Below are 27,316 nucleotides of genomic sequence, written 5' to 3' on the forward strand. Positions count from 1 at the left end.
CTCACCCACCCGCATTAAGTGCGAGTGGTTGAGGCGGGCTCTGCTGCCTCTAGGCACGGGGCAGCTTTTGTCAGTCCACACTGTGGATTGCCAGTTACCGAGGCGTCTCGTCAGTTACCAAGGCAAGCATTAAAGACTCAGCGCCGCGCGCATGGGCGACGAGTCATGATGACCAACTGCTAACTGGAGCAACAGTGCACGCTGCTATAGTGGACTGAGTCAGTAGTTCAGCGCTTCATCATGACCTCGACGCGCGGCTGCAGAGGCTAGACTCTACTCTGACAGGACAGCTCAAGACCATCCCTGGTCAGAAGCTACGCATGGAAGCCGACGACAAGATCTCCGGATATGAGGCATTGAAGGCCAAAGTGTAGTTTATAATACATCACCGGGTGCACATGTCGGGGCCCTGCTCAGTGTACGTGCTCCCCTTAGACATATAAAAGGGAGAGCACGCCCGCTAGAACACAGGTTCACGGAGACGCTCTCTGGACAGAGCACTAGACACGCCAAGACTCTCAACCTCTTGAGAGCGCAAGCAATACAACACACAGTGGACGTAGGGTATTACGTTTCGGCGGCCCGAACCACTCTAAACCTGCTGTGTCATCGCGTTCCACCACCGAGATTGGGCTAATTCTAGCTAACCCCCGAGTACTCACCATCTGGGTTTAGTCGGGTGCATTTCGCCACCCGGCTGTGGGTTTGCACACCACAACAAATATATATGTGTATATATATATATGTTTATATATGAAAACTATCTATGACAAATATTATATAAGTAACTATATATATGTATATATTAGTGGAGATCTTACACACTGAATTCCAATACATAAGTTTAATTGAAATGTAAATATATAATGTTAATAGAAAAATAATTGAGAAAAGAGGAACAGAAAAAAAAATAGACCTTTTGTCCCGGTTGGGAACTGCGCCAGACACGTGGCGCTAGCAGCATCTTTTGTCCTGGCTGGTGTTACCAACCTGGACAAAAGTGTGTTTTTTTTGTCCCGGATGTCAGACCCGAGACAAAAATGCACCGGCCTAGCGTTCCCGGTTGGGAAACTAGAACAACAAAAATTTCCCAACCGGGACAGATTAGTGTTTCTATTAGTAGTTATTAGTAGTGGGTCACGGACTCACGGTCGAGGCGCGTCAAGGCAAGCAGCCATGCCACCGCCGCCAGAGCCGGAGAAGCCGCTGCCGCGGCCGAAGCCGCCCAAGCCCAAGGCGGGGCCGGAGCCGAGGCCGAAGCCGCCGCGGCCGCTGCCTCAGCGGGACGAGACCCCCGGCGGCGTCCCGCCTTTCCTGCCGGACCCCTTCGCCTGCGCCAATAACTGCTCCGATTCATGCGCCTTCTACCGCCTCTGCCCGCCGCCGGCCCCTGCCGCCACCGTGCACCTCAGGTCGAGCCGGCTGCCGACGCCGCTCATCGCGCTCTCGGCGTCCCTGCTCGCCGTCTCCGCGGTGCTCCTCCTCGCGCTGCTCGTCCACCGCCTGGTGCGGCGGCGGCGGGCGCGGGAGGCGGCGCTGGCCCAGGGCGACGAGGAGGGCGGCCAGGTGCTGGCTGGCGCGGTGGCGGAGGGGGCGGGCGACGGGGAGGAGGAGGAGGCCGGCGGCGACGAGGTGCACCATGTGTGGTACATACGGACCAAGGGGCTCGACGAGCGCGCCATCGCGGCGATCGCCGCGGTGGTCTACGACGCCAAGAAGCGCGGCGCCGGTGCGGTCGACGGCGACGGCAGCTGCGCGGTGTGCCTCGCCGAGTTCCTGGACGGCGAGACGCTGCGCCTGCTGCCGCGGTGCGACCACGCGTTCCACCGCGGGTGCATCGACACCTGGCTCCGCGCCCACGTCAACTGCCCGCTCTGCCGCGCGCCCGTCCAGGTCGCCGCCGCCGCCGCCGCCGCGGGGCACGGCCACGCCAGGCGGTGAGCCGGAGCCAGATCTTGTAGCCACCGGTGCCCCACGGCTGGCAGAGGACGCCGAACGCGGCGGCGTGCCGGACCGCGCCGTCAGGCGGGCCGCGTCCATGGTGGCGCTGCCGAGGCGGGCGTGGCCGCCGGACGTCTCGTTCCGGGCGCCGGCGTCGAACAGCGGGCGGGAGGAGGACTTCACGGGGCTCGGCAAGATCATGCGGCTGCTGAAGTTCGCAGACTCGCTGGAGATGGTCCGCCTCGGGGTAGGGAGGTCGGCGTCGTTCGGCGCCGGGAGCTGCCAGCACTTGCCGACAAGGTCCGGGCACTCGGCCGCCGGCGTCAGCTCCGGTGAGATGCCACAGTGAACCGGTTGGCACCGACGAGAAGTGATCGGATTGAAGTTGCAGCTTTGGAGCTCGGAGGGGTGATGATGGTGTTGGTTTGCGAAGTTTTGGGTGCCACAGGGGAAGGTAAAAATGTCACCTTTTCCTAGTTCCCGGTATGATCACTAGATCAGTATGCAGTAACAAGTAAATAAACAGAGTTTGTGCATACACTGCGGATCGTCGGAAATTGTACATAAGAATTCCTGACAAAAAGAGGTTTTGTATGTACGAGATCACTTGTGTTTGTTGTTGTTGAATGTCTGAATGATGTGAATGAGATGAAGACACATTCTGCTCAATTTTTGCCCACTGATCTCTTGTTTATCTGAATCTATCATGACCCACCATTAGAGCATGACTGTAGCTCTCAAGACTCTGCCTTACATGGCCATTTTGTATGTCCATGATGTTCATCTGCTGGAGGAATTAGGACCGTAGTTTCTCATTCACATGCTGGAACATCGCTCTTCTCGAACTTCAGTCTCACATTTCTTAAAATTCAGGTGCAGGTACCACATCAAGATAAAGTGTACAACATGAAAGCAGGTGAATAACTTGTGGATCATGCCAACCAGGGAATTGGTTCTGCTCCAAATTCCAATCCTGAAGGAAGAAGCCTTGTTCAGCAAAAGGAAACGAAACCCAAGCATTGTGATTGCACATGGAGAAGCCTTGTTGCATTTGCCTGCCCAGCTTAGGGTTCTGAAGGAAGAAGCTCTAGCTGACAAGCCACCACAACTACCCAGACAGGCCATGTCTCTGTCAGGGCACTAACACCGCATTAAAAAACGATGCCTCCGTTTGCAACGCTAATGGTGTGAGGTTAAAGTAAGCAGGGTAGGCGTAGCTCTGTCACCTCTGATCTGAAGGCAGTGTGCATCAATTATTTGGACCGGACGGTTGTTGCAGGTCGTGGGTCATCAAGTGAGATGTGGAAGTTGCAGTGTGTGTCTTTGCTGTGGCTGTGGGTGAAGCTTCTGTGGGATGGAGCGAGGAGCATCCAACCAATTGTCCAATTAGCTTAAGTTTTCAAGTGCTTTCCTTTTTTCTTTTTTCTTTTCTAAAAGGAAATTTGGTGCACCTCTCACGATTCATTTAGGTTTAGGATAAGGTCATGCACAGTGCACATGTTGACACTTTTTGGGATGTCTGTTCTTCAAGCTAGCCATTTTGTGTCATTGCACCATGTGTTCATCCAAAAGTCTCATCCGTCTGTAGTGCACGTCACTGCTGGGAAACATGGATAGTACCTAGCAGGGATTGTGAACAAAGTTCGACAACATTGACTATGATACTTCAGCAAACATACCAGACATGGAAAAACCAGAGTTCCTTAATCCGAACAGAGATGCAGAGTAAAAGATTTTGATAAATTGGCCATCGCCTCTATAGGCACCAAGATGCTCTTTGCAATTGTTTTGATAAGAACATTTTTCATACAGCTTTAATAAGTGTAATAAATTATTTGAGCATACAAAGTAAACTGTTTTCGAACTCTATATTGGACTCTTGGGACAATCTCCTCATAACTCGTAAGTGAAGCAAGAATAAACATAGCTACAGATGACTATAACTCGCGGCCATCAACTTACAAAACTTTGACAACATGAGTACATGCCCCTTTTTATACAAGCATAGCATGTTAAAGGTGTAAACACCTTTTACTGTTCCGCTGTCCTAGTCTCCTAGATAAAATAATCGCAGTTGACTTGAGACCAAATTTGCTCAATCTCTAAAGAATACCGCATATATCTCAAGCAGACGATCAGCTAATCACAAAGGCAGGTAAATGTGATATCAGTAGTGTTCCTGAACAAAAAATTATCTCAACGCGGCAACATTGCCAAAAGCTCTTCCTTGTGCTGCATACAGTAGTATACCAAAATTGCTAGAATGATAACTAGTAGCATGGGCCATACACCTGTACCTGTCAAGACACAAGCATCCATTTTTTAGCATAGGGCTTGCAATGAATGGCTGGGAGAAATAAATCTAAGAACTAAAGATGCGGCATACCATTACTCTTTGGGGACCCAACTGATGTCACCCTTGCAGTTGAGTCAAAGGAAGTTGACAGCAATGTTCTGAAATGATGTAAACCAACTGCATTGAGAAATTGCATGTTTGTTTCAGAACTCATCAACTCTAAGTAGAATGAAGATACTAACCTGGAATCCTGGGAGAAGGCGAGCGTAGTTACAATGCCAAGATGTGCCTTTTTAACTGTTATGAGTGTACGCATACCTTTTGACCCTACTACAATAATGGTTCCTTCAATTGTTCCACTGGATATCATAGGCAAAAAAATTAAGATTTCCAAGGAAATACAGCCATGTTATCTCCTAAAGCTGAGTACTAGATAAATAGGATGCCAACAATATTTTTTCCATGCTCACATTGCAAGAAGAGCACCATCAGGCGACACAGCGAAAGCTGAAATAGCCTCACGAGTTATTTTCTTTGATCCAACTCTTGTCCATGAGGTAGTATTCCAAGATATTATTTTCCCATAATCACCTAAAAAGCAGCATTATTCTGTTACTGTCTTGCGTCAAGCTCATCAACAAATACAATTTGTGATAGGGTCAACTTAAATCTTAATGTTACCTTGCATTGCTGTTATAAATAAGATGTTACTGCTGTCAATCTTATTAGAGAATCTGCAGAATCCGAATATTTCTCCCTGAAAATGTACATATGAGAAACTCACTTATACAAGACACAGAATCATTGAATTAATGATAATGAATCATTAAACTAATGCACTTTATCCAAAAAAGGAACTCACTGCTTCTCTTGGCAAATTAGCTACAACTTCAGATGACAGCAAATCCCACAATCTACATGGGCCACTGCTCCTATTCACAGCAAGAAACTTCTCATCGGAACTGAAAGCAGGTTCCAGGTACAAAAATTCCATCAGTACATTGCAAACAAATTCAAAAGGGAACAAAATGTTTAATAGACCCTTTTTCACCTGAAACTAAGATCCTTAATTGATGTTTTAGTATCAGCTTCTGTGAGAACGGACTCCATGGCAGGCCATTTGAAGACCCTTAAATGTCCATCCTACAAAAGAAAAATAGAAACAAATGAAGGCATGTAAAAAAATCATAAGTTTTCACTGCTATAACAGAAGCACCCAGAAACAAGAAACCATTAACACCTCAAAGCATAAATGCAAGATCAAGCTTTTAAAAGCTATCTATTTAAATGGATGCAAACTAGATTTGCATTATCATAATGTTAAAGCAAGGCTAAATGTTAGTACTCAAAGACTTTTTCGCCAGCAAGAAATGATCATTAAAACCAGTCAACAATGGTTAAACCTACTGAAACTGATAAGCATATATTTGCCTAACTACGAATTAATTGATGAAGCAACCATGGAGAAACAAGGAAATAGAAAAAAAGCACATCTCAGGAACTACTCAAATGTTAGTTTGTCTCTACATATATTAAAAGTCCTACAATTTCATTCACTTATTAAAAATGACCTGGCTTCACATTCTTGCTGAAGATTTCTGTACCACGTAGACCATGAAAAAAGAAGAATCCATTGGTTAGCATAAACATTATACACCCAATTCTCCAGTTACATCAACCAACTATTAGCATCCCCCATAACTATTGTAGTCAGTTATGTTAAATGCTTGTTAAGTTGCTAAGACGAGTTAATTGTTTGGATACATTTAGTCTGTACGTGAAACTGTTGCTCAAGATGATCACAGTCTGTAGTTTACATTGGTAACTGCATGAAGCCATGAAGAATATCACACCCACAAACAATTAGAGCTAGTAGATCTTCGTAAGACTTTGTTTGACATTTATATGTCAGACTCAGCAGAACAAAAACGATTAGTCATATCTTGCTTAGCTTATTAAATACAACAACAACAACAACAAGCCTTTTTTCCCAAGCAAGTTGGGGTAGGCTAGAGATGAAACCCGAAAGAAATAAGTTCAAGGTTCAGACACATTGATAGCTAGTCTCCAAGCGCTCCTATCCAAACCTATCTCTTTACAAATATTCCAATCCATAAGATCTCTCTTAACCGACTCATCCCACGTCAGTTTAGGTCTACCTCTACCCCTCTTTACATTATCGACCCGCTCAAGAACCCCATTACGCACCGGCGCCTCAGGAGGACTTCGTTGGACATGTCCAAACCATCTCAGCCGATGCTGGGTAAATTTCTCCTCAATTGGTGCCACCCCGACCCTATCCCGAATAACTTCGTTCCGGACTCTATCCCTCCTTGTGTGCCCGCAAAACCACCGCAACATCCGCATCTCTGCTACACTCAGTTGCTGGACATGTCGCCTTTTTGTAGGCCAACATTCAGCACCGTATAACATCACCGGACGAATTGCTGTCCTATAGAATTTGACTTTTAGCTTTTGTGGCCTATGTTTTTAAAGCGGTAAGGCGAGGCGAGGCGATGCGCCACCGCTCGGACGCCTAGGCGATAAGGCGGTGAGGCGAGGCGACGCCTTATTTACCTGTAAAATACATTCATTTACCTCTAAAACACATATATTTTCCTGTAAAAGAAAAGAAAAAATAGAGGACAACTGGGCCTAAAGTTGGAAAACTGGCCCATCAAATGAGCCCAGCCCAATTTAACCCATTCCCGCCTCCACCTTATCCCAACCAAACCGCGGCTTCAGTCCTCTCCTCCCATCCCGCCGCCTCTGCCTCTCCTCTGACCGCGTCGCCGCCGCTGCTGCCTGCCCGCCTCCTCCTCCTCCTCCCGCGTCGCAGCCGCCGCTGCCTGCCCGCCTCCTCCTTCTCCTCCTCCTCAACTGCCCCAATCCCCTCTCCCGACGCCCCATCTCTCTTCCCCCTCGGATGGAAAAGCCGGTGCGCGCAGGGCGGAGGATGGCGGCCGGCGCGGGAGGAGGCGGTGATGCCGGCGCGGGCGCGGCGAAGGACGGCGGCCAGCGCGGGAGGAGGCGGTGACGCCGGCACGGGCCCAGCGTCTCTCCCTCCCCTCTCTCCCCTCCAGGTGAGCTATTGCCGCCCGCAGCTTCCTCTATGCCGCTTCCCCTCCCTTCCCTCTCTGCTCTGCGGGCTCAAATCGACCCCGTCGATGTCCAAGGCGGATGCTGGTTAAGCGACCCCGACGCCTAGCTTTTTCTACCGCCTGGACGCCTAGGCGACGCCTTGAAAACAGAGTTTGTGGCACCCTCTTGTCACAAAGGATGCCAGAAGCTTGCCGCCATTTCAACCAACCAGCTGAAATTCTTTGCCTAACATCTTCATCAATGTCGCCATCCTTTTGTAGCACCGATCCTAAATACCGAAAACTATCCTTCTGGACCACCACTTGCCCATCTAGACTAACGTCTCCCCCCTCATGCCTAGTCGCACTGAAATCACACATCATGTACTCGGTCTTGGTCCTACTAAGTCTGAACCCTTTCGACTCTAATGTGCGTCTCCACAGCTCTAACTTCCTATTAACCCCTGCCCTACTATCGTCAACTAGCACCACATCATCAGCAAAGAACATACACCAAGGGATCTCACCTTATATATCCCTTGTGACCTCATCCATCACTAAAGCAAATAAATAAGGGCTCAATGCTGACACCTGGTGTAGGCCTATGTTAATAGGAAAGTCAGTGGTGTTGCCATCACATGTCCGGACAAACGTCGTCGCATCCTTGTACATATCCTTAATGAGGGTAATGTACTTAGTTGGGACTTTGTGCTTCTCCAAGGCCCACCACATGACATTTCTCGGTACTTTGTCATATGCCTTCTCAAGGTCAATGAAGACCATGTGCAAGTCCTTCTGCTCCCTATATCTCTCCATCAATTGTCGTATTAAGAAAATCGCCTCCATGGTTGACCTTCCAGGCATGAACCCAAATTGGTTTTGGGTCACACTTTTCACTCTTCTTAGGCGATGCTCGATAACTCTTTCCCAAAGCTTAATCGTATGGCTCATCAGCTTAATCCCACGGTAGTTAGTACAACTTTGAACATCGTCCTTGTTTTTGAAGATAGGTACTAATATACTTCTCCTCCATTCTTCCGGCATCTTGTTTGACCGAAAAATGAGATTAAAAAGCTTAGTTAACCATACTATTGCTCTATCTCCTAGGCATCTCCACACCTCAAAATAGAATATATTCCAAACTAGGTGCTTGATGTAACTAGATTCCTAGAGTGTTCGTTTAGACATATTCACAATAGGAAAGGAAATAATAAGAAACTAAAATATCAACAAGAACTACTAAACAGTAAAATATGATGAACAGTATTAACTTACCTCACCACCGGTTGCAAGTATTGAACCTTCTCCACTGAATGATACGGCCAATTGCAAACCGACATCTTTTAGATCTGTTAATGCTTCATGGTCAGGCTCCAAAGCTAGCTTACGTGGTTCATCTCCTTCCTGTGATTCCCATCGATACAACCTACATGAGTGTTTTCATAGTTAAAACTACAAAAGGCAAAATTTTCAACAAACTTTGAACATGTAGTGTTCAAGGGGGGGACAAGAAGACAACACCGTTCCTTTTCAGAATAAAAGATGGCTGGCAAAACATATGAGGTATATTTGCAGCTGATCTTTCTCAGCTACCGATTCATCTATACTAACAGCCAAGCAAGCTGCAGGCCCAAACTATGCTTCAAGAATCAAGATTGCCCACAAAGTTAAGAAATGATGACACATTAAATTAGCTACAGAAACAGAAACTAATCCATAATTCCACAAATGCTGTTAAAGCAAGAACCTTTGATGGAATGGCTTAGGCTACATAACAAGACAATTCACAAATAAATCCTCATCAGGCCATCTCACTTGTTACTGGCAAGAATCCACATCAGAAGATATCTTCTCGAAAGGAATTGGCCCAGTCTACAATATAATGCATTCCCTGGATGCTGGAACCAAAAAACTATCACTAGTCGCGACTTATTTGACAATCAGGTGGAATTTCACAAAATACTCCCAATTAGTTGTTCCAATCGTAGGCAACGCAGGAGCAGCAAGCTAACTAATCACCCACATTACCGAAGCAAGACATGGAAGGACACAAATGTTTGATCACCAGCATAGATCAGAATACAAATATCAGGCAACACCGCAACAGGAGCAGAAGCAGCACAGCGAACATGCGCAGTAAGAAATCCAAGGACGTTACTCAAGGAGAGGAGGGCACCTACCTGCATCCGTTGGGGAAGGCGCAGAGCACGCCGTCGCCGCGAGGGTGGACGGCCATCCTGTACGGCACCTCCTCCTTGGTCTTCACCTCAACCACCTGCCCACCACCACCACAAAACACCAAATCAGCGCGGGATTCTCAGCGCCACCCAGGACCGGCGCGGGATCTGGGAGAGGACGGGATCGCTCACCGCCTCGGGGGAGAGGGCCGCCTCTTCCCCCGCCGGATCCAGCGCGGCCACGACGAGCTTGTTGGGCACGCCGCTCCGGCCCTCCCCCCCGCCGCCGCCGAGCGCGGCCATCGGGGCCGGCGGAGAGGAGGGGGAGGCTGCCGAGGAGGCGTCCGCGCCCGCGTCCGCGTCGGCGGCGGGTGGGTCGGGTTTGAGGATGTGGGCGAGGGGCAGCCAGGCCGCGCAGTAGATCGGGAAGCCGTAGGACTGGCCGCCGCGGGGCGCCATCGCGGCCGGCCGGCGGGGGAGACGGGTGGGTCGGTGGCGGTGGCGGTGGCCGCCGGAGGCGCACGCGGCTGGCGGTGGGAGGGTGCGCGTGCTCGGAGGTGACGCGATTGTGCAGAGGATGCGTTTTGGTTGACCGCTTGACCTTTCCCTGCAGAATCGAGATGGTGTCTGCATGCCAACAAGGATCTTGGTCAAATGTTGATATTATTCGTTCAAGAAAAATGTTGACATTATTAGTACACCAAAAAGTAAAATAAAATTAAATAAAAATGGTTGATTTCGTGAATTTTAACTGATATCTATGAACTATGGTATTCATTTCACCCACTTGTTTGGCTTAATACTAGAATCGATTCTTTTGTTGTACATAAAAATATATTTCTGTCTAACCATTTGAGGACGACTTTAGTATGTTTGTGGATTTCTAGTGTAGTCTCAAATTTATGTGTCAAGAACAAGGTTGAGATGCGAATTTAGTATTGTCAGGAATCGAAAATGACGATTTTTTTCTGATTTCTTAGCAATAGTAAATAGAACAATACTTTTTTGACAGTTAAATAGAACAATACTGACATACCTTGACATTGTCTCAGGGGCCGTTTAGTTCCCAAAAATTTTCACCAAAAAATTTTCACCTTCCCTTTGAACACATGTATGAAGCACTAAATGTAATTAAATAATAAAACTAATTACACAGTTAGGATGTACACGACGAGACGAATCTTTCGAGCATAATTAGTGTATGATTAGCCATAAGTGATACAGTAACCCACATGTGCTAATGATGCGATCAAAGGCCTCAAAAGATTCGTCTCGCGGTTTCTAAGTGAGTTCTGAAATTAGTTTTTTAATTAGTGTCCGAAAAACCCTCCCGACATCTGGTCAAAATGTCGATTTGACATTCAAAAATTTTTGTTTTTGGAAATAAACGGGCTCTTAGTACAAAGTAGTAATAATCCTGGCACGACGAAAATGTTTCCACAACGATCCATCCACCTGTCCGTCTGATCTCGGATCGAACGGTCGAAACTCACCTTTGCCATTGCCAAGCCTCGGCCCCGTGCGCCCCAAAAACCCCACCCTTCTCTTATCCCCGTCACCTATCCGCCGGCCACCTCCACCTCGCCGGCGATATGCTGACCTGCGGCCGCTTCCTCTCCTCCTCCGCGGCCACAACCACCGCCTCCTTCTCCCCGCTCCGGACCCTCACCCGCTCCCTGCTCCGCCGGCCCCATCCCCGCCTCCTCTCCTCCGCCTCCGCCGCCGCCACGACCGCCGTCGAGCCCGACACCAAAGGTAAGAGCTTTAGCCTTGATTCTTTGATTCATTCGCAGCCAGACATACAAGCTTGGCTTTTGGCTGCAGGCGGCGGCGGCGGCGGCGCGGGTGGAGGAGGTGGTGGCGTCGTGAGGCCGCAGTGGAAGGCGGCGATTGACTTCAAGTGGATCCGGGACAACCGGGACGCCGTCGCCGACAATATCCGGAGCAGGAACTCCGCCGCCAACCTCGACCTTGTCCTCGAGCTGTACGACCAGTACCTCGCGCTGCAGAAGGTCAGGAGCTCTCTCAATGTCGTAATCGTAACTCTCTGTTCCAACTGTTCAAGCTGTCTCCTGTCTGATTGTGCTGTGCTAGATTGCGCAATAGAGAAGCCTGCGCTGTAATAAGTTCATTTTCTAGAGTATGGATTGTGAGGGCCTTAGAATGGTGTGCAGATGGTTGCTAGAATTTTCATCTGAACTTATCATTGAAGATTGAACTGTAGTTTTAACTGTCCAATGATAGGACTCATGAACTAGCGCAGTTACTCATTCACTAAAGACTACTTTTCTGGGTGAAAAATATTAGAAAAAGGATCCAATAGTCATGGTTGCCTGTTTGTAATATTTATACCCAAATGCAGGAACTCATAAAATCTCTGTGCTTATTATGGAGCTCCTCCAGACATGCCTTATTATGCATTATGTTATGTCAACATTATATAATAGCAAACATTTACATATTATTGAAATTCATGTTGTGGCGTTGGTTGGCAATTAGCTTATTTAGGATTCTCCTCTATCAATTTGTCATTTGTGATAGTCAAAGCTAAGTTGCTGATCTCTAAGATCCTCATGTTCTTGATCCTTGTTCACGTATTATTTTTACTATGCACCTCTGCTAGTTCCTTTTAAGAAGTTCCTTTCTTAAAGTTTTATCTTCAGCTAAAGACATGTGCAACATTTAGACATGTGTCAATGCACGCAATTGCTGAATACAGTTAGTTATTCAGTTCCAGACTGTAATATGGTGGTAACAGAACCATGGCAACAAATTCCTAATTATTACAGATGGCAGGAGGTTGAATGGCTCCGAGCTGAAAGAAATGCAGTTGCTAACAAGATGAAAGGGAAACTAGATCCATCAGTGCGCCAAGCCCTTGTTGAAGAAGGTAGAATGATCATATTTTAAAACTCAAGCAGGAAGCTAAGGATCACCACTATATCTGTTTTTACCCATTTTGAGTTTCTGCAGGCAAGAACCTGAAAGAGGCGCTTATTGGACTTGAAGAGGATCTTGTTGAGCTGACTGATAAGCTTCAACTTGAAGCACAGAGTATTCCTAACGCTACACATCCAGATGTTCCTGTAGGCAGTGAGGAAAGCTCTGTTGTCCGGAAGGAGGTAGCGTGTTGTTGTATATATTTCTTGCTGCCTTTGCACTTTGTAACATTCAATAATTTCTTTACTTTGAACTGTGCAGGTAGGAAGTCAGAGGAGCTTCAATTTCACAATCAAAGATCACCTTCAGCTTGGAAAAGAACTTGATTTATTTGATTTTGATGCAGCTGCCGAGGTATAACTATGCCAACTTTACTTCCAAAGACATTGTGGTTAGTTGTTCCCTAAGAGATTTATCAGGAGACGTAAAGTCCAACTGAATGACATTAAGTAAATAGTTCTGAAATTTTATCTGAAAAATGATCTAGTTAATTTGTCTTATGTTATGAAGTTACTATATAAGTGGGTGTATTGTTTGGTCTTTCTTCTTTACACAAGGTCCCTACTGTGTTGCACAGGTCAGTGGTTCAAAGTTCTACTACTTAAAGAATGAAGCTGTTTTGTTGGATATGGCCCTTATAAATTGGGCTATTTCAGAGGTCTCAAAGAAGGGTTTCACACCACTCATAACTCCAGAGATTGTGCGGTCATCTGTTGTTGAGAAATGCGGCTTCCAGCCAAGGGCCCAAAACACTCAGGTATGATCTCCTGGTCTCCCTGTTAAGCATAGTATTCACTATTAATTATTTATATTGTAATTGACATGAGGATAGCCACTCTAGCACAACTTTGGTCTAATGGCTAGTTTTTTCCCCCATTGTCATATGTTTGCATTAGCAACTGTTTGGTATTGTGGAGTAGCCCCTGTGATCAAAACAGAGTTTCTGTTTTGAGCATCCACTGAGTCTCCAAAACATAAGATTAGCCACTGCAAATGTTGGAAAACTTGACCACACGAGTCCCAAAGTTTCACCATTTCCTGATTAGGAGTATTTGTTCACCCTCCAGGTTTCAGTACCACATTTTCTCTTCCTCAGAAGAGATACATCTGAAGTTATTGTTTTAGTGGTGGTAATATGATTGTTTGCACTTTGCTCTGTAGGTCTACTCAATAGAGAACAGCGATCAGTGTCTCATAGGAACTGCTGAAATTCCTGTTGGAGGCATCCACATGGATTCAATACTTCTTGATTCTGCTTTGCCTTTAAAATATGTAGCCTATTCACACTGTTTTCGCACGGAAGCTGGTGCAGCAGGTGCTGCTACTAGGTTAGTCTGTTCTCCTTTTTCCTTAAAAGATTTCGACTAACTGGGTTTATTGATTTATGAAATTTCACTATAGTATGAAAATTTAGATGTAGTGAGATTATGTAGTTCTTCTTCTTTTTGAAGGCATAAAAAAGTAATTGATAAGAAGACATTCCACTTTCTCTGATTGAGATTTATTTTACTGTGCTTTAGTAAAATTGCTTAGTTTATGTCATTATCCTGAACAGGGGCCTCTATCGAGTACATCAATTTAGCAAGGTTGAGATGTTCATATTCTGTCGGCCAGAGGAAAGTGACAAATGGCATGAAGAACTTATTACGATTGAAGAGGATCTTTATGCTTCACTTGGACTTCATTTCAAGTATGTCCTATTCCTTGTCATTTTTGTGCCACATCTGTTTTGGAGGTGAAATATCATTGACACGAGTGTACTAAAACCAATGCCAATATTCCCCCTTTTTAATAGAACTTTGGATATGGCAACTGGAGATCTGGGTGCACCAGCTTACCGGAAATTTGACATCGAGGCATGGATGCCAGGTCTAGAGCGATATGGTGAGGTAAGAAACAAGTATTCCAGATGTCTACATCTCCTGACAATTTCGTTCTCTATCCCATTTTGTGTGCAATCGTGCTGATGGTTCCTGATCAAAACTTGCAGATCTCCAGTGCATCTAACTGCACAGACTATCAAAGTAGGCGACTTGGCATCCGTTACCGTCCAACACCCTCAGAGCCTCCACCAACGGATGCCAAGAAAGGGAAGGCAGCTGGAGGGCCCACTCAATTTGTCCATACACTAAATGCAACAGCTGTTGCAGTGCCTCGCCTGATAGTATGCATTCTTGAGAATTTTCAACAGGACGATGGGTCGATTGTGATCCCTGAGCCGCTAAGACCCTTCATGGGTGGACTCGAGGTGCTCTCCCCAAAATCCAAGTGATCGTAAAGTCACCCACAGTTGAACTTGCGGTATCAGTGAAAATTTGAGCTGTATGTGTGACGTACAAGTGTACCTAGGGTCACTACAGTATTGAGTTTCGTGATTTGGGCTCGTGTTTCATAACACCTCTTAAAATAATCTATTTTTTTGTTCTTGAATTATGTAAGGTAGCACACATTGTATCGACCAGCTACTCTGCATAGCGTTACAAAGATTATGCCTTCACTTTGGGGGTGAAAGGATGAAAATGGGAACTGTCTTTTGATTCATGGATCAGCTTACCTTCTAGTTCTCCTTGAACTAGGCATCGCTGTGTGTAGTTCTTTTAATAGCCGAGTAACAAAAGCAAAGGTACAGTAAAAGGGTGTTCTAAGGAAAAGAAAAGAAAAGAAAAATAAAAAAAAGAGAAAAAGGAATACTTCTGAAACTCTGATAGATCTCTTTATTCACAAGGAAATTGGAAACAAATGCATGTCTCATTGTTGTTTGCGGAGGTCATACGTAGGATGTTTCGTTCCCTTTTCGGTTTCATGTCCACGCCTCGTACCCTTTTTTGAGTCTGCTCGGTTCCCTCAACCAAAATCGCTGCCATCCCCATCACCAAATATTAGAAGTTTACAATGAAAATTTTATGTGCAAAGTATATACTATAAATATTGTTGGCAACGTATATTTAGCCAAAAACTTCCAGAACATAAAATCTTTTTGGACGAAGATGAAATATAACAAAAAATGTTCAAAAATTAAAATCAAGCAAATAAATTTTGAAAAAAAGTTAAGTAAAAAAAGTTATAAGCAAAAATCAAAATAAAAAATCAAGGAAAAAAGTAGGAAAGAGAAAAATTTGGCAACAAAATTTTGGAACAAGAAAATTTGGATAAAATTCAAAAAACAAATTGGCAAAACTTCAGAATGAAAAAAGGATAAAAAAAGATTAGAAAAAATGGAGAGCTAATATTATAGCTACTAGCAAGGTGGCCGTGCGACACGCACGAGCTTTACGTTAATACGAGCTAATGAAAACTCCAATATAATGATAGATGGATCGTATTGCCTCGTGTTGTGCCCCTACTGAAACTTTGACCTGGCCGCGAGCGTACATCGTCGAGAGACGTGAATAGTAAGCGAATTTAACCTACACAAATTGTTCTCCTGTCGCTAACTAAATAAACAGCTCCTCATAATTTAGACTGACCTCAGCAGCTTGTGCCGGAGGCTTCGAGACGGTGATGCGGCGGGCGGGCGGGCGGACGCGGCGGGGCGCTGGCAGGGCCACGTGTGCGGAAGGCGACGGCTGGGGGAAGCTGCTGAGGTCAGTCAAAGAGGTAACATCACAACTTGTGCACCCTGGACGGAATTAGAAACCTTCGGTCAACACCTGAAATAGCAAGCAAGATCGGGACAATGGCACACGTAAAGGTCACCAAAATTTCAAAAGCAATCGAACAATAACTTAGGACATTTTTGGAAGTGACACATTGAAAGCGATCGGGTGCTCTAGCCTAAGAGGGGGAAGGGGTGAATTAGACTCTATTAAAACCTTAACCTATGGCTCCAACTAGTTTGCACAAAACTTAAACTAAATCAAGCTATCTAGATGTGCAACTACGGTTCACCTTATTGTAAAACCCTCATCCCAAAAGAGTTTTGCAACATATAGCCAATCCTAGCAAGATACTAAACTAAGAAAGTAAAGGCACACGAGTTGCAATATGAAATGCGGAAGCTTAAAGAGAGGGATGAGAGGAAGCGAACTCTCGACACGAGGATTTATCCCGTGGTTCGGATTGCCACAAAGGCGCCCCTACGTCCACGTTGTTGAAGCACTCACGAAGAGTATCGCTTCCCGGCAATCAAGTCTCTTCCGTGAACACAATCACAGTCACCTTGATCCCGATCTCCTCTAAGGGAGATTGCCCACGAAGGAGGGGTCTCCGTCCCCCACACAATGTCGTCGACACCGCTCCACACCAAGCCGGAGGGTCGTTGACTTGCCGGCGAGCCACCAATTGCTCCAAGGGGCCGGCGCACCGTAATACAAGTGTGGTTCACTCTAGAACCAGCCACAAGGATCTCAACCTTGCTTGTTCACTCACTCAAGAGTTAATCTAGCACTCACACTTTACAAAGCTAGTGCTAAAACCTAAGGATATGATCAATGAGCTCTTGTATGGCTTGGAGGTGTTCTTGGGTGTGTGTATGACTTCTAGCAACTTCAGCAAACTCAAAATGGCCGGGGTGAGGCGTATATATAGGCCACCAACTCAAGAGAGACGTTGCTCCAACGGTCTGCAGAAATCAGCAAACCACTGGTTGAACCGATGCCTCTGCATAGGGTAGCGTCGGTTCAACCGATCACTCACAGGCTAAAACTAGCCGTTAGTTTATATGAAGCTTCTGCAGCTGAGCTGGCACCCATCGGTTAAACCGATGCCTTAGTGTCGGTTTAACATGTGACTCTTGTTCATCTTGTAGCCGTTGCCCTTACTGACGTCATTGCTCCGACGTCTTGCTCTGACGCATCACCGGTTCAACCGGTGCTAAAGATTTCGCTCCTGCTCGCTTGACATCGTCTCTGCAACATGGTACGTTGAATGCACCGATGCCTATCTTGAAGCCGTCGGTTCAACTGGTGCTTCACTTCTTTCTTTACTTGATCTCCAGAGGCGCTCAGTCCTGTACCAATGCCAGGGCGTCGGATCTTCTGACAACCATCGGATGCACCGATGCTATGGGCATCGATTCTTCCGGTGCTACTGATTTCAGTAGAACTCGTCCAATTCAATGTTTCTTTGAGTTCTTTCTTCGTGTTTTGCTTTGCATGGCCTTTTTACTTCATCTCTGGGATCTAGAAATGTTCACTTAAGAAAACCATTAGTCCCATTGATTGCGTTGTCATACGATTTCCAAAATCACTCGAAATGGCATAAATGGTGCCATGTTCGTTACAATCTCCCCCTTTTTGGTGATTGATGACAACACAATCAAAGCAAGCATAAAATTTGCAAGAATTAATAAATTTAACCACTTACACTCGCTTGGATGTTTACCACCATCCAATGATGGCTTGGCCTCCCCCTAAAGCCATAATCCCCCTTTGTTCCTCCCCCTATTTGCTACTCTTCTCTCATATGTTGACTTGATCCAGTCGGCATTTCCCCCCTTTAGAATATACTTTTACTTTTTGGGAACATCTCTCCCCCTTTGTTGGGAACAACCTTGCTTTGATCCACGTTTCTCCCCCTTTGGAATCAAATGGCGAAATAGCCATTGTCGTCCCTAAACTATTGGCCAAGGCTCAGTTTGGTCCCTCGACTTCTAAATCGTCCACTTTAGTCCTCAATCTTTAGATCTCCGTCTCAATCTCATCCATCCCCCTTGATTAGCCACCACGTGGACACAAGCTGCTGTGTAATTACAGTCGTGCCCCTCGCTCCCTCGTTAAACTGGCCGCGGACTCACGGCGCCGTTTCCTCCCTTGTCTCTTCCCGTTTCCTCTATCCTGTGTCTTGTTCCTCATGGCGGTTGCACAGGTGGATTAGGGTTCTTCGCGTGTGCGGAGGGCTGCAATGTGGTGGGATGGCGCAGCGCTCGGGTTGGAGGCACACCACGTCGACTGGTGGAGGGGCGCCCCTGCTCCTCTTGCTCCTGGCTGAGGCCTGAGGTGGACGTGCTCCACCGTGAGATGACTTAGCACTTTACTGGTTTCGCGATTGGCTTTGATTTTCTTGTAGAAAGTTTGAACTTGACCATAGAGTGGATTTGTAGGACTGCTGCAAAACAATGTCTGATTTTGAGTTCACCTATTTCTTGTTTCGCTCTCTGTCGATCAGCATACATATCATCCCATTGCTGAGTTGAATGTTGGTACAACTCTGACATGCTGTGCCTCATGGAAACTAGGTTTTGAATCACCCTTCTTTCTCTACTTGTTCATCTATCCAATACTGGAAATCACGAGGCTGCTCAACTATGGAGCACGTCAGGAACCTTCTTCCTGCATCAGGTCCAGACCAGCAGCAAGACAACATTGGAGAGCATCCATGACGGCAGGTTATCCCAGTCCTCAACAGCATCCCGTCTGAATGCTCTTCAAGCAATGTTTCAAGCTGCACCAAATCGATAACTTTTCATCAAAAATCCAAATCAATCCATGTTCAAATCAACCCTAGCCCAAACTGCTCTGTACACACCTCCACCGCAGGCGCGGCTTCATGTGCGCGAGAACTGGACGCTGGGGGATCCGGCGCTAATCCTCTACGTGGCATCGACCTCCTGCCTCTCCCTCCCACACTGGATCCACTCGCCACGGGGAAAACAAGAGCAGCGGCGGCGGGCTCTGCGTTGGAGTGAAGCAGACGGGGGTGGGGAGACGAACCGGAGGGGGTGAGAAGAGGATGAAAACGGCACCGTCAGTCCACGGGCAGGAAAAGGATCGACCAGGGGCACGTCTGGAATTACACAGCAGCATGTGTCCACGTGGTGGCTAATCAAGGGGGATGGATGAGATTGAAACGGAAATCTAAAAATTGAGGACTAAAATGAACGATTTAGAAGTTGAGGGACCAAACTGAGCCTTGGCCAATAGTTTAGGGATGAAAATGGCTATTTCGCCGAATCAAATCACCTAAAAGGTCTTGCAAAACAATATAGCTCAAGAGAGGATTAGTAACCTAGAGAGTTAGTTCCGTGACTTATGATCCAATTATATGATATCGATATCAATTGAAAATTTACTATGGTGGATCACCAAATCACGAAACTAGCATGACAAGAGCTAAGCTTTCCACAAGTGTGTACACAACATGATAATGTGAAAATCAGTGTACAACTAAAAGATTCAACAAGAAAGCTTAGATCATATCATGCACGGAGGTAGCTCTAAAAAAGATAAGCAAATGACAATTATACCAATTGAATGAATTTAGAACCTTGCATACCTCCGGGGGTTTACTTTGTTTACCTTGCATGTACCAATTGAAAGTGACTTGCAACCAATTGAAAGTCTTTAAACAAAGAGCACTTGGTACACCAAGGTTAAGCAAATATATGAGCACATAGTCTATGAACTTAGATATGAGCATTTAAGTTCAATAGAGCATGGCTCAATATGCATGAAAACACAATTTATCTAATCACTCTTATAGAGTTGTTTGTTCACATTTATCGTGAGAAACATTCTCTTAGAGTGTTAACTTCACGTGAGACTACAAAAAATAAATTTGCAAAACATGTTAGTCTCAAAATCACAAGCCATAGGATGAACTCCCCCTAAATGTGTGCATTTAGTGTTTGAATCACCAAGTAAATATATGCACATTGATTTTGACACAATTGGGAAGTTTACCCTATAGCTTGTGTTCAAAGTACACATATGAAACACATACCTCATGAAGTCCATGTACCATGAAGGGTAACCTTGTGTAGCTTTCTACACACTTATCAAACCATGTAGATTGCTCATGGGTTAGAATCATGACACAAGCAACCTACCATATATAACACTAGGATATGCAAAACATGCAAACATTCTAACAAGAGCAATGGAGCTACATGATGCTTGAATTTAAATCTAGCTACCATTACCTAACGGGGGACTTGGGCAACGAATGTCCAAGTTGTGAGCTTAGCTTGTTTTGGCTTGAACCTTCACTTCAACTTGTAAGCTAAGCCTCCAAATCCCCCGAAGCCGTTCTTGAGTTTCCTTTGGAACCCACACCATTTGAGGCCCCTTCATGTTGGTGATGATGTCCTTGGGCACCCAAATGGAGTGGTTCCAACTCCTTTCTTTTTTCCCAACCTTGTGAGCAACCACCTTGCCATTGGTCTTCTTTTTGATCACATAGGAGGTGCTATTGTTTTTGTTCCTCTGGTTGGGCTTGGTGTAGATGAGAGAACTCTTGATTGTGAGCTTCTTCTTGTTCTTATCATCCGGAAGCTTCTTCCTTGGTTGAGGACACTTGTTGGACTTGTGGCCTTCTTTGTGCCACTTGAGCCACCATATCTATCTTCACGGTTATCTTGAGAAGGTTGGACATTGCTCTCTATGACTTTGCCCTTCAATCTATACAAGTCCTTCATGAGCCTTTCCACTTCTTTCTTGAGCTCATCATTTTCCTTGGCAATGAGATCATCACATGATGCTACAACAACATTCTCATAAAATTTCTCATTGCAAGGGTTAGAGCAAGAATCATCAATTAAATCAATGCAAGAAGTTGAAGCATCTACCCTAGAGATAGGAATTGCATAAGGGATAGTTTGCTTCATTTCCCAAGAGTCATTAGTATCATTAATGCTCTTAAATTTTAATTTGAAATTTTAATTTGAGTTCTTCATGCTTCTTGCTAAGCAATTTGAATTTGCACATCAAATCTTCAAAATTTATAGCAAGAGAAGCATTTAGATCATTGAGAGCATTAATGTTTTTAATTTCTTTTGATTGCTTCTTAATAACTTTTTGGTGCTCATGGACAAGGTCAAGAAGTTCATCAATTGAAGGAGAGTCGGAGTCATCATCACTTACATCGCTATCCATACCTTTGGCCATAAAGCAAGTGTTGGATGATGATCACATGCGGGTGGTGAATTTCTTGTTTGATTCATCACTTGAACTTGCACTTAATTCTTCACCACCGCTTACTCATTCACCAAATACGGCATATGATTCATGCTTGGGCTTCTTCTCCTTCTTTTGCTTGTTCTTCTTAAACTTCTTCTCAACCTTCATAAGTTGATGGTGAGGCCCATCTTTGAGGAAGACCATATACCCCATTGAGTTGATTTCCTTCAAGCATTTGTTCATCTTCTTTACTTGCTTGTAGAGGTTGGGGTTCATTGGCTCTTTTTTATTATTTGAGGAGCTTCTTGTATCCTCTTCTTCCTCATCACTTGAGCTACATTTGATGATCATCTTATTCAACTTTTTGAGTTGCTTGCATGCAAGTGCGCTATGTGTGGGTGAAGAAGATGACGCCTTTGTCTTGATGTCATTGCGTAGCTCATGGCCAATCACCTTGTTGAGGACTTGATTTGGTGTCATTATGGTGAGATCTTTTCATATAAAATTATTGTCACCAAATCATAGTCCGGCCTTCGGAGTGAGTGAAGGATCTTGCGAATGAGATCCAAATCTTCAATTTGCTTCACACCTAAGGAATTAACTTCATTCACAAGAGTATTCAATCGTGAGTACATAGATTCGGCATTCTCATCATCAAGTTGCTTAAAACTATTAAGCTTATCAATGAGAACATGATATCTTTCGTTGGCAACATCCTCCGTGCCCTCATGATTCTCGATGATAGTTTGCCATAGCTTTTTAGCATTTTCACAAGAATAAACATGATTGAACACATTATCACTAAGAGAAGACAAAATTATGTATTTTGCGGTGACATCATATTGCTTCTCTTGTTGACCATTATTTTTTATGCCCTCACTCACAACTCTCCAAACGTTTAGTTCCGTCGCTTGGAGATGGGCTTCCATTAGCACCTTCCATCGTTGGAAGCCCGTGCCGTCGAACCATGGAGCGGGTCTAAAAGGATCCATCCTTTCCCCCTAAGAGCTAACTCACTAGGCGGTGAAGCCTACCGATCTAATGAGCCGGTAAACACAAATTTGCCAATGGAATTGGCTTTCTTTATGAGAGAAGTGAGTCCCGGCTCTGATACCAATTGAAAGCGATCGGGTGCTCTAGCATGAGAGGGGGATGCGGTGAATTAGGCTCTATTAAAACCTTAACCTACGGCTCCAACTAGTTGCACAAAACTTAAACTAAATCAAGCTATCTAAATATGCAACTACGGTTCACCTTAATGTAAAACCCTCATCCCAAAAGAGTTTTGCAACCTATAGCCAATCCTAGCAAGATACTACAATAAGAAAGTAAAGGCACACAAGTTGCAATATGAAATGCGGAAGCTTAAAGAGAGGGGATGAGAGGAAGCAAACTCTCGACACGAGGATTTATCCCGTGGTTTCGATTGCCACAAAGGCACCCCTACGTCCACGTTGTTGAAGCACTCACGAAGAGTATCGCTTCCCGGCAATCAAGTCTCTTCTGTGAACACAATCACGGTCACCTTGATCCCGATCTTCACTAAGGGAGATTGCCCACGAAAGAGGGGTCTCCGTCCCCCGCACAATGTCGTCGACGCCGCTCCACACCAAGCCGGAGGGTCGTTGACTTGCCGGCGAGCCACCAATTGCTCCAAGGGGCCGGCGCACCGTAATACAAGTGTGGTTCACTCTAGAACCAGCCACAAGGATCTCAACCTTGCTTGTTCACTCACTCAAGAGCTAATCTAGCACTCACACTTTTACAAAGCTAGTGCTAAAACCTAAGGATATGATCAATGAGCTCTTGTATGGCTTGGAGGTGTTCTTGGGTGTGTGTATGACTTCTAGCAACTCCAGCAAACTCAAAATGGCCGGGGTGAGGCGTATATATAGGCCACCAACTCAAGAGAGCCATTGCTCCAACGGTCTGCAGAAATCAGCAAACCACCGGTTGAATCGATGCCTCTGCATAGGGTAGCGTCGGTTCAACCGATCACTCACAGGCTAAAACTAGCCGTTAGTTTATCTGAAGCTTCTGCAGCTGAGCTGGCACCCATCAGTTAAACCGATGCCTTAGTGTCGGTTTAACCGGTGACTCTTGTTCATCTTGTAGCCATTGCCCTTGCTGACGTCATTGCTCCGACGTCTTGCTCCGACGCACCACCGGTTCAACCGGTGCTGAAGATTTCGCTCCTGCTCGCTTGACATCGTCTCTGGAACATGGTACGTTGAATGCACCGATGCTTATCTTGAAGCCGTCGCTTCAACCGGTGCTTCACTTCTTTCTTTACTTGATCTCCAGAGGCGCTCAGTCCTGCACCAATGCCAAGGCGTCGGATCTTTCGGCAACCATCGGATGCACCGATGCTATGGGCATCGGTTCTTCCAGTGCTACTGATTTCAGTAGAACTCATCCAATTCAGCGTTTCTTTGAGTTCTTTCTTCGTGTTTTGCTTTGCATGGCCTTTTTACTTCATCTCTGGGATCTAGAAATGTTTACTTAACAAAACCATTAGTCTCATTGATTGCGTTGTCATACGATCACCAAAATCACTCGAAATGGCATAAATGGTGCCATGTTCGTTACACACATCCTCCAAAAACTAAAACTAATTAGGATCACTACCTCGTTGTGCTTGTCAAAATTCTCCAGTCTTTTGACAAGACCAGCTTGACGACATATCTGAGCACCAGCCTTTTGGTGTTCTTATTGTGCCGTGAAAGTGACCAGGCTGCATTGAAAATAAATTACGTCAGAAAATTGAAACTATAAGACCAATTCAAAGACTCAAATATATTTCACAGATTATTGTGTCACTGGTTAAGGTTCCAAAACACAGATGGTGCCAGCCACATTAACCTAGATTTCTACATGCAACTATCAGTTATTAAGCTATAATGGTGCATATCACGATCCTAGGTTCCGGAGAGTGGTTCAGTCCATGAAAACTACCATTCAGTCATTCAGATATTCAAACCAGCCAAACATTTCGTAGAACAACAGAGCATTTTTGAATAAGTAAACTAATATAAGAAGAGATCATTACCTTAATAGATTTACCATATATCATAATAATATGGGGGCAGACATCCTCGTCAGGGGAAAGGATATGATTACCATTATTCTAATTCTCCTATAAGCATGTGATATATCTTCTCGTGAGATTAGGATAAAATTACCCACTAACAAAAGAGGAAAATGATCAGTTAGTAAAATATAAAATATGAGCTATAAATTTGGATAAAATTGGCCCACTGTCTCGCATCAGCAAGATCTTGTTTAGTAAAAATTCTCAAAGGATAAAAACAATAATCACAGAAAGGCAAGGATATTAAATAGAGGGGGGGGGGGGGGGGGGGGAGGATCTAACTTCCTGGTGCATCAACCCAGGGGTAGCATCGCTTCTCCAGCCAAATCAGGAGGCCAACATGATTACAGGAGCACATGACACAAAAGTATGAATCAATCAATAAACTTGAAACTAACTTTCTTATTACCCCCATGTCATGCACTGAACACGTATATTGTTGTATGCTGAAGACATCTGCAACAACGGTAAAGCATCCAACTTCTAGAGCTTAGGGCACCTTTATTTTGCTTCTGAAGGATTACAACAACAACAACAACAACATAGCCTTTTTTCCCAAGCAAGTTAGGGTAGGCTAGAGATGAAACCCGAAAGAAATAAGTTCAAGGTTCAGACACATTGATAGCTAGTCTCCAAGCGCTCATATCCAAAGCTATCTCTTTAGAGATATTCCAATCCTTAAGGTCTCTCCTAACCGACTCATCCCACGTCAGTTTAGGTCTACTTCTATCCCTCTTTACAATTATCGACCCGCTCAAGAACCCCATTACGCACCGGCGCCTCAGGAGGCCTTCGTTGGACATGTCCAAACCATCTCGGCCGATGCTGGGTAAGTTTCTCCTCAATTGGTGCCACCCCGACCCTATCCTGAATAATTTCGTTCCGGACTCTATCCCTCCTTGTGTGCCCGCAAATCCACCGCAATATTCGCATCTCTGCTACACTCAGTTGCTGGACATGTCGCCTTTTTGTAGGCCAACATTCAGCACCGTATAACATCGCCGGATGAATTGCTGTCCTATAGAATTTGCCATTTAACTTTTGTGATACCCTCTTGTCACAAAGGATGGCAGAAGCTTGCCGCCATTTTAATCAGCCAGCTGAAATTCTATGCCAAACATCTTCATCAATGTCGCCATCCTTTTGTAGCACCGATCCTAAATACCGAAAAGTATCCTTCTGGACCACCACTTGCCCATCTAGACTAACGTCTCCCCCCTCATGCCTAGTTGCTACTGTAGCGGCGCGGATACTATAGTACGCCTAGGGGTTAGTAGTCTATTTAAAGAGAGGTTAGGGAGTCATCAAGGATAGGCTTAGAATAGATTAGATCTAGTACCTATTATCCCTGCCCTTGGAGTGCGGCCGCCGCCGTTGCGAGGCCGCGCTCCTTGGGTCCAGGGCCATCCCGATCTAGATTCATGACAATTGATATCAGCTAGCTTCGGTTTTGATCCATGCCCGCTGCCGCTGATCCTGCTGCTGCTGCCGCTGGTTTTGCCGTTGCCATCCCTATGGGTGACACCACCAAAGCTAGTTGTGGCGCAGCCTTTCCAATCTACTACCGGTAACAACACGCCGTCGCTGCTTCCGCCGTTGCCATCCCCATGGGCGCCGCCAACGGAGGAAGCCATGGCGTGTTCCGAGGACGTACACTTTCCGTCGCCCTACTTCCCATCTCCACATTGGGTGGCCTTCAAGAGGAAGAGGTTGCCCTCTGGAACCGTTCGTTGCCAAATAGGAGGGGGCCGTCGTCGCGACGGCGGCTGCTTGCACCACAGGGTGCAACTGTAGGTGATGAGGTGTGCGCTGAACACACGTGGCCAAGTCCGGGCTTGACCATCATCGACTCACTGCCGCACCTACGGCAGCCGGAGGCGCCATCGGGGGGTGATCCGGCCACGGCACGATCCATGCCCAGTGCGCCTCCCGCACCGGCGACACCCTGTGGTTGGACACTTGAAGCATCTCTCCTATCTTCGAGCTTGGATGGGATTCTGGTAGAGGCACGTGTGGCGCTGGATGGATTCGCAGGCTGCTATGGTGTGGCCAAGAATGAAGATAAGGCCAACAACACGTGCTGTCGCTATTGTTGCCTCTCTGAGCGCTCCAGTTGCTGCTCGTCAGGGTGTTTTCCTCTCCCTCCATGCATCTGGCTGGGGTCCATCGGCTTGCAGCAGCATCACGCCACCCCCACAGATAAAGGCTTTTGGTTTATTCATTGTTTTAGTTGTCAATAAAATACTCAGTCGAGATGTAAAAGGCTGAGTATTGTGTCTTAGTTGGTTAGTTGAGTCGAGTCGCTGTGACCGCCCAATCTGCAGCTCGAGGACGAGCTGCTTAAAAAGGAGGGGTGAAATGTCAAGGGCAGACTTATGGGCCAGCGGGCTACAGTAGCCGGGCCAGTACTGTAGCACGCGGCTACTGTAGCACGCCTAGGGTTAGTAGTCTATTTAAGGAGAGGTTAGGGAGTCATAAAGGATAGGCTTAGATTAGATTAGATTAGATTAGATTAGATCTAGTACCTATTATCTATGCCCTTGGAGTGCGGCCGCCGCCGTTGCGAGGCCGCGCTCCTTGGGTCCAGGGCCATCCCGATCTAGATCCATGACACTACTCCTGCTGATCATTGGACTGCAACGTTAAAAGGAAGAAAAATAGGAGGGGAAAACATTACAGCTTCCATTAGAGATGAAAAAAAATTACATAAAAGGAGCAAGTACCAAGCACCTATTATGTCAAACTTAACAGGCAAACATGTTGTATAAGTAAACATACTCTATCACATATTTGTAAAAATAGTAGGCAAGCAGCATTTATTCTAATACTTATAGGATTGTTGCATTTTATACAAAGTAACATGTTCAACCAAGACAGGGTATGTGCATGTATCTGCACATACCTTGTCAATGTGAATTTGAATGGCAGATGATGGGACAGTTGAAGTATCAAGTGAG

General features: G+C 45.7%; 2 protein-coding genes, 1 long non-coding RNA gene and 1 pseudogene across 5 annotated transcripts; 2 read left to right on the plus strand and 2 right to left on the minus strand.

Annotated features, from left to right (window-relative positions):
- The first annotated feature begins 1,123 nt into the window (after positions 1–1,123).
- LOC120684583 lies at positions 1,124–2,610 on the plus strand (annotated as a pseudogene).
- A 1,074-nt stretch (positions 2,611–3,684) lies between these two features.
- Positions 3,685–10,096, minus strand: LOC120684582 (SEC12-like protein 2). Of its 2 annotated transcripts, none has more exons than XM_039966440.1 (10): positions 9,687–10,096; positions 9,498–9,592; positions 8,593–8,743; positions 5,289–5,380; positions 5,100–5,199; positions 4,919–4,994; positions 4,708–4,828; positions 4,480–4,596; positions 4,328–4,395; positions 3,685–4,232 (listed from the first exon to the last, which is right to left on the minus strand). In XM_039966440.1, the coding sequence occupies exons 1-10, from the start codon at positions 9,951–9,953 to the stop codon at positions 4,138–4,140; spliced, it is 1,182 nt and encodes a 393-aa protein (XP_039822374.1). In that variant the 5' UTR covers positions 9,954–10,096; the 3' UTR covers positions 3,685–4,137. The 2 variants fall into 2 exon arrangements, with proteins under 2 accessions (XP_039822374.1, XP_039822373.1); XM_039966439.1 differs by having other exon boundaries at positions 3,715–4,238; positions 9,687–10,091.
- Positions 10,097–11,015: 919 nt separating this feature from the next.
- On the plus strand, positions 11,016–14,954 carry LOC120684581 (serine--tRNA ligase, chloroplastic/mitochondrial-like). 2 transcript variants are annotated; one of them, XM_039966437.1, is made up of 10 exons: positions 11,016–11,249; positions 11,319–11,506; positions 12,291–12,384; positions 12,468–12,616; positions 12,696–12,788; positions 13,012–13,191; positions 13,596–13,762; positions 13,990–14,124; positions 14,230–14,323; positions 14,425–14,954. In XM_039966437.1, the coding sequence occupies exons 1-10, from the start codon at positions 11,087–11,089 to the stop codon at positions 14,704–14,706; spliced, it is 1,545 nt and encodes a 514-aa protein (XP_039822371.1). In that variant the 5' UTR covers positions 11,016–11,086; the 3' UTR covers positions 14,707–14,954. The 2 variants fall into 2 exon arrangements, with proteins under 2 accessions (XP_039822371.1, XP_039822372.1); XM_039966438.1 differs by lacking the exon at positions 11,016–11,249 and having other exon boundaries at positions 11,323–11,506; positions 12,284–12,384.
- Positions 14,955–23,806: 8,852 nt separating this feature from the next.
- LOC120684467 lies at positions 23,807–24,605 on the minus strand. The gene is made up of 2 exons (XR_005679309.1): positions 24,318–24,605; positions 23,807–24,002 (listed from the first exon to the last, which is right to left on the minus strand). It is a non-coding gene; the product is annotated as an uncharacterized LOC120684467 (long non-coding RNA).
- Between the last annotated feature and the right edge of the window lie 2,711 nt (positions 24,606–27,316).

The sequence above is a fragment of the Panicum virgatum genome, chromosome 8N (genome assembly GCF_016808335.1).
Source record: "Panicum virgatum strain AP13 chromosome 8N, P.virgatum_v5, whole genome shotgun sequence".
In the NCBI taxonomy this organism is placed as follows: Eukaryota; Viridiplantae; Streptophyta; class Magnoliopsida; order Poales; family Poaceae; genus Panicum; species Panicum virgatum.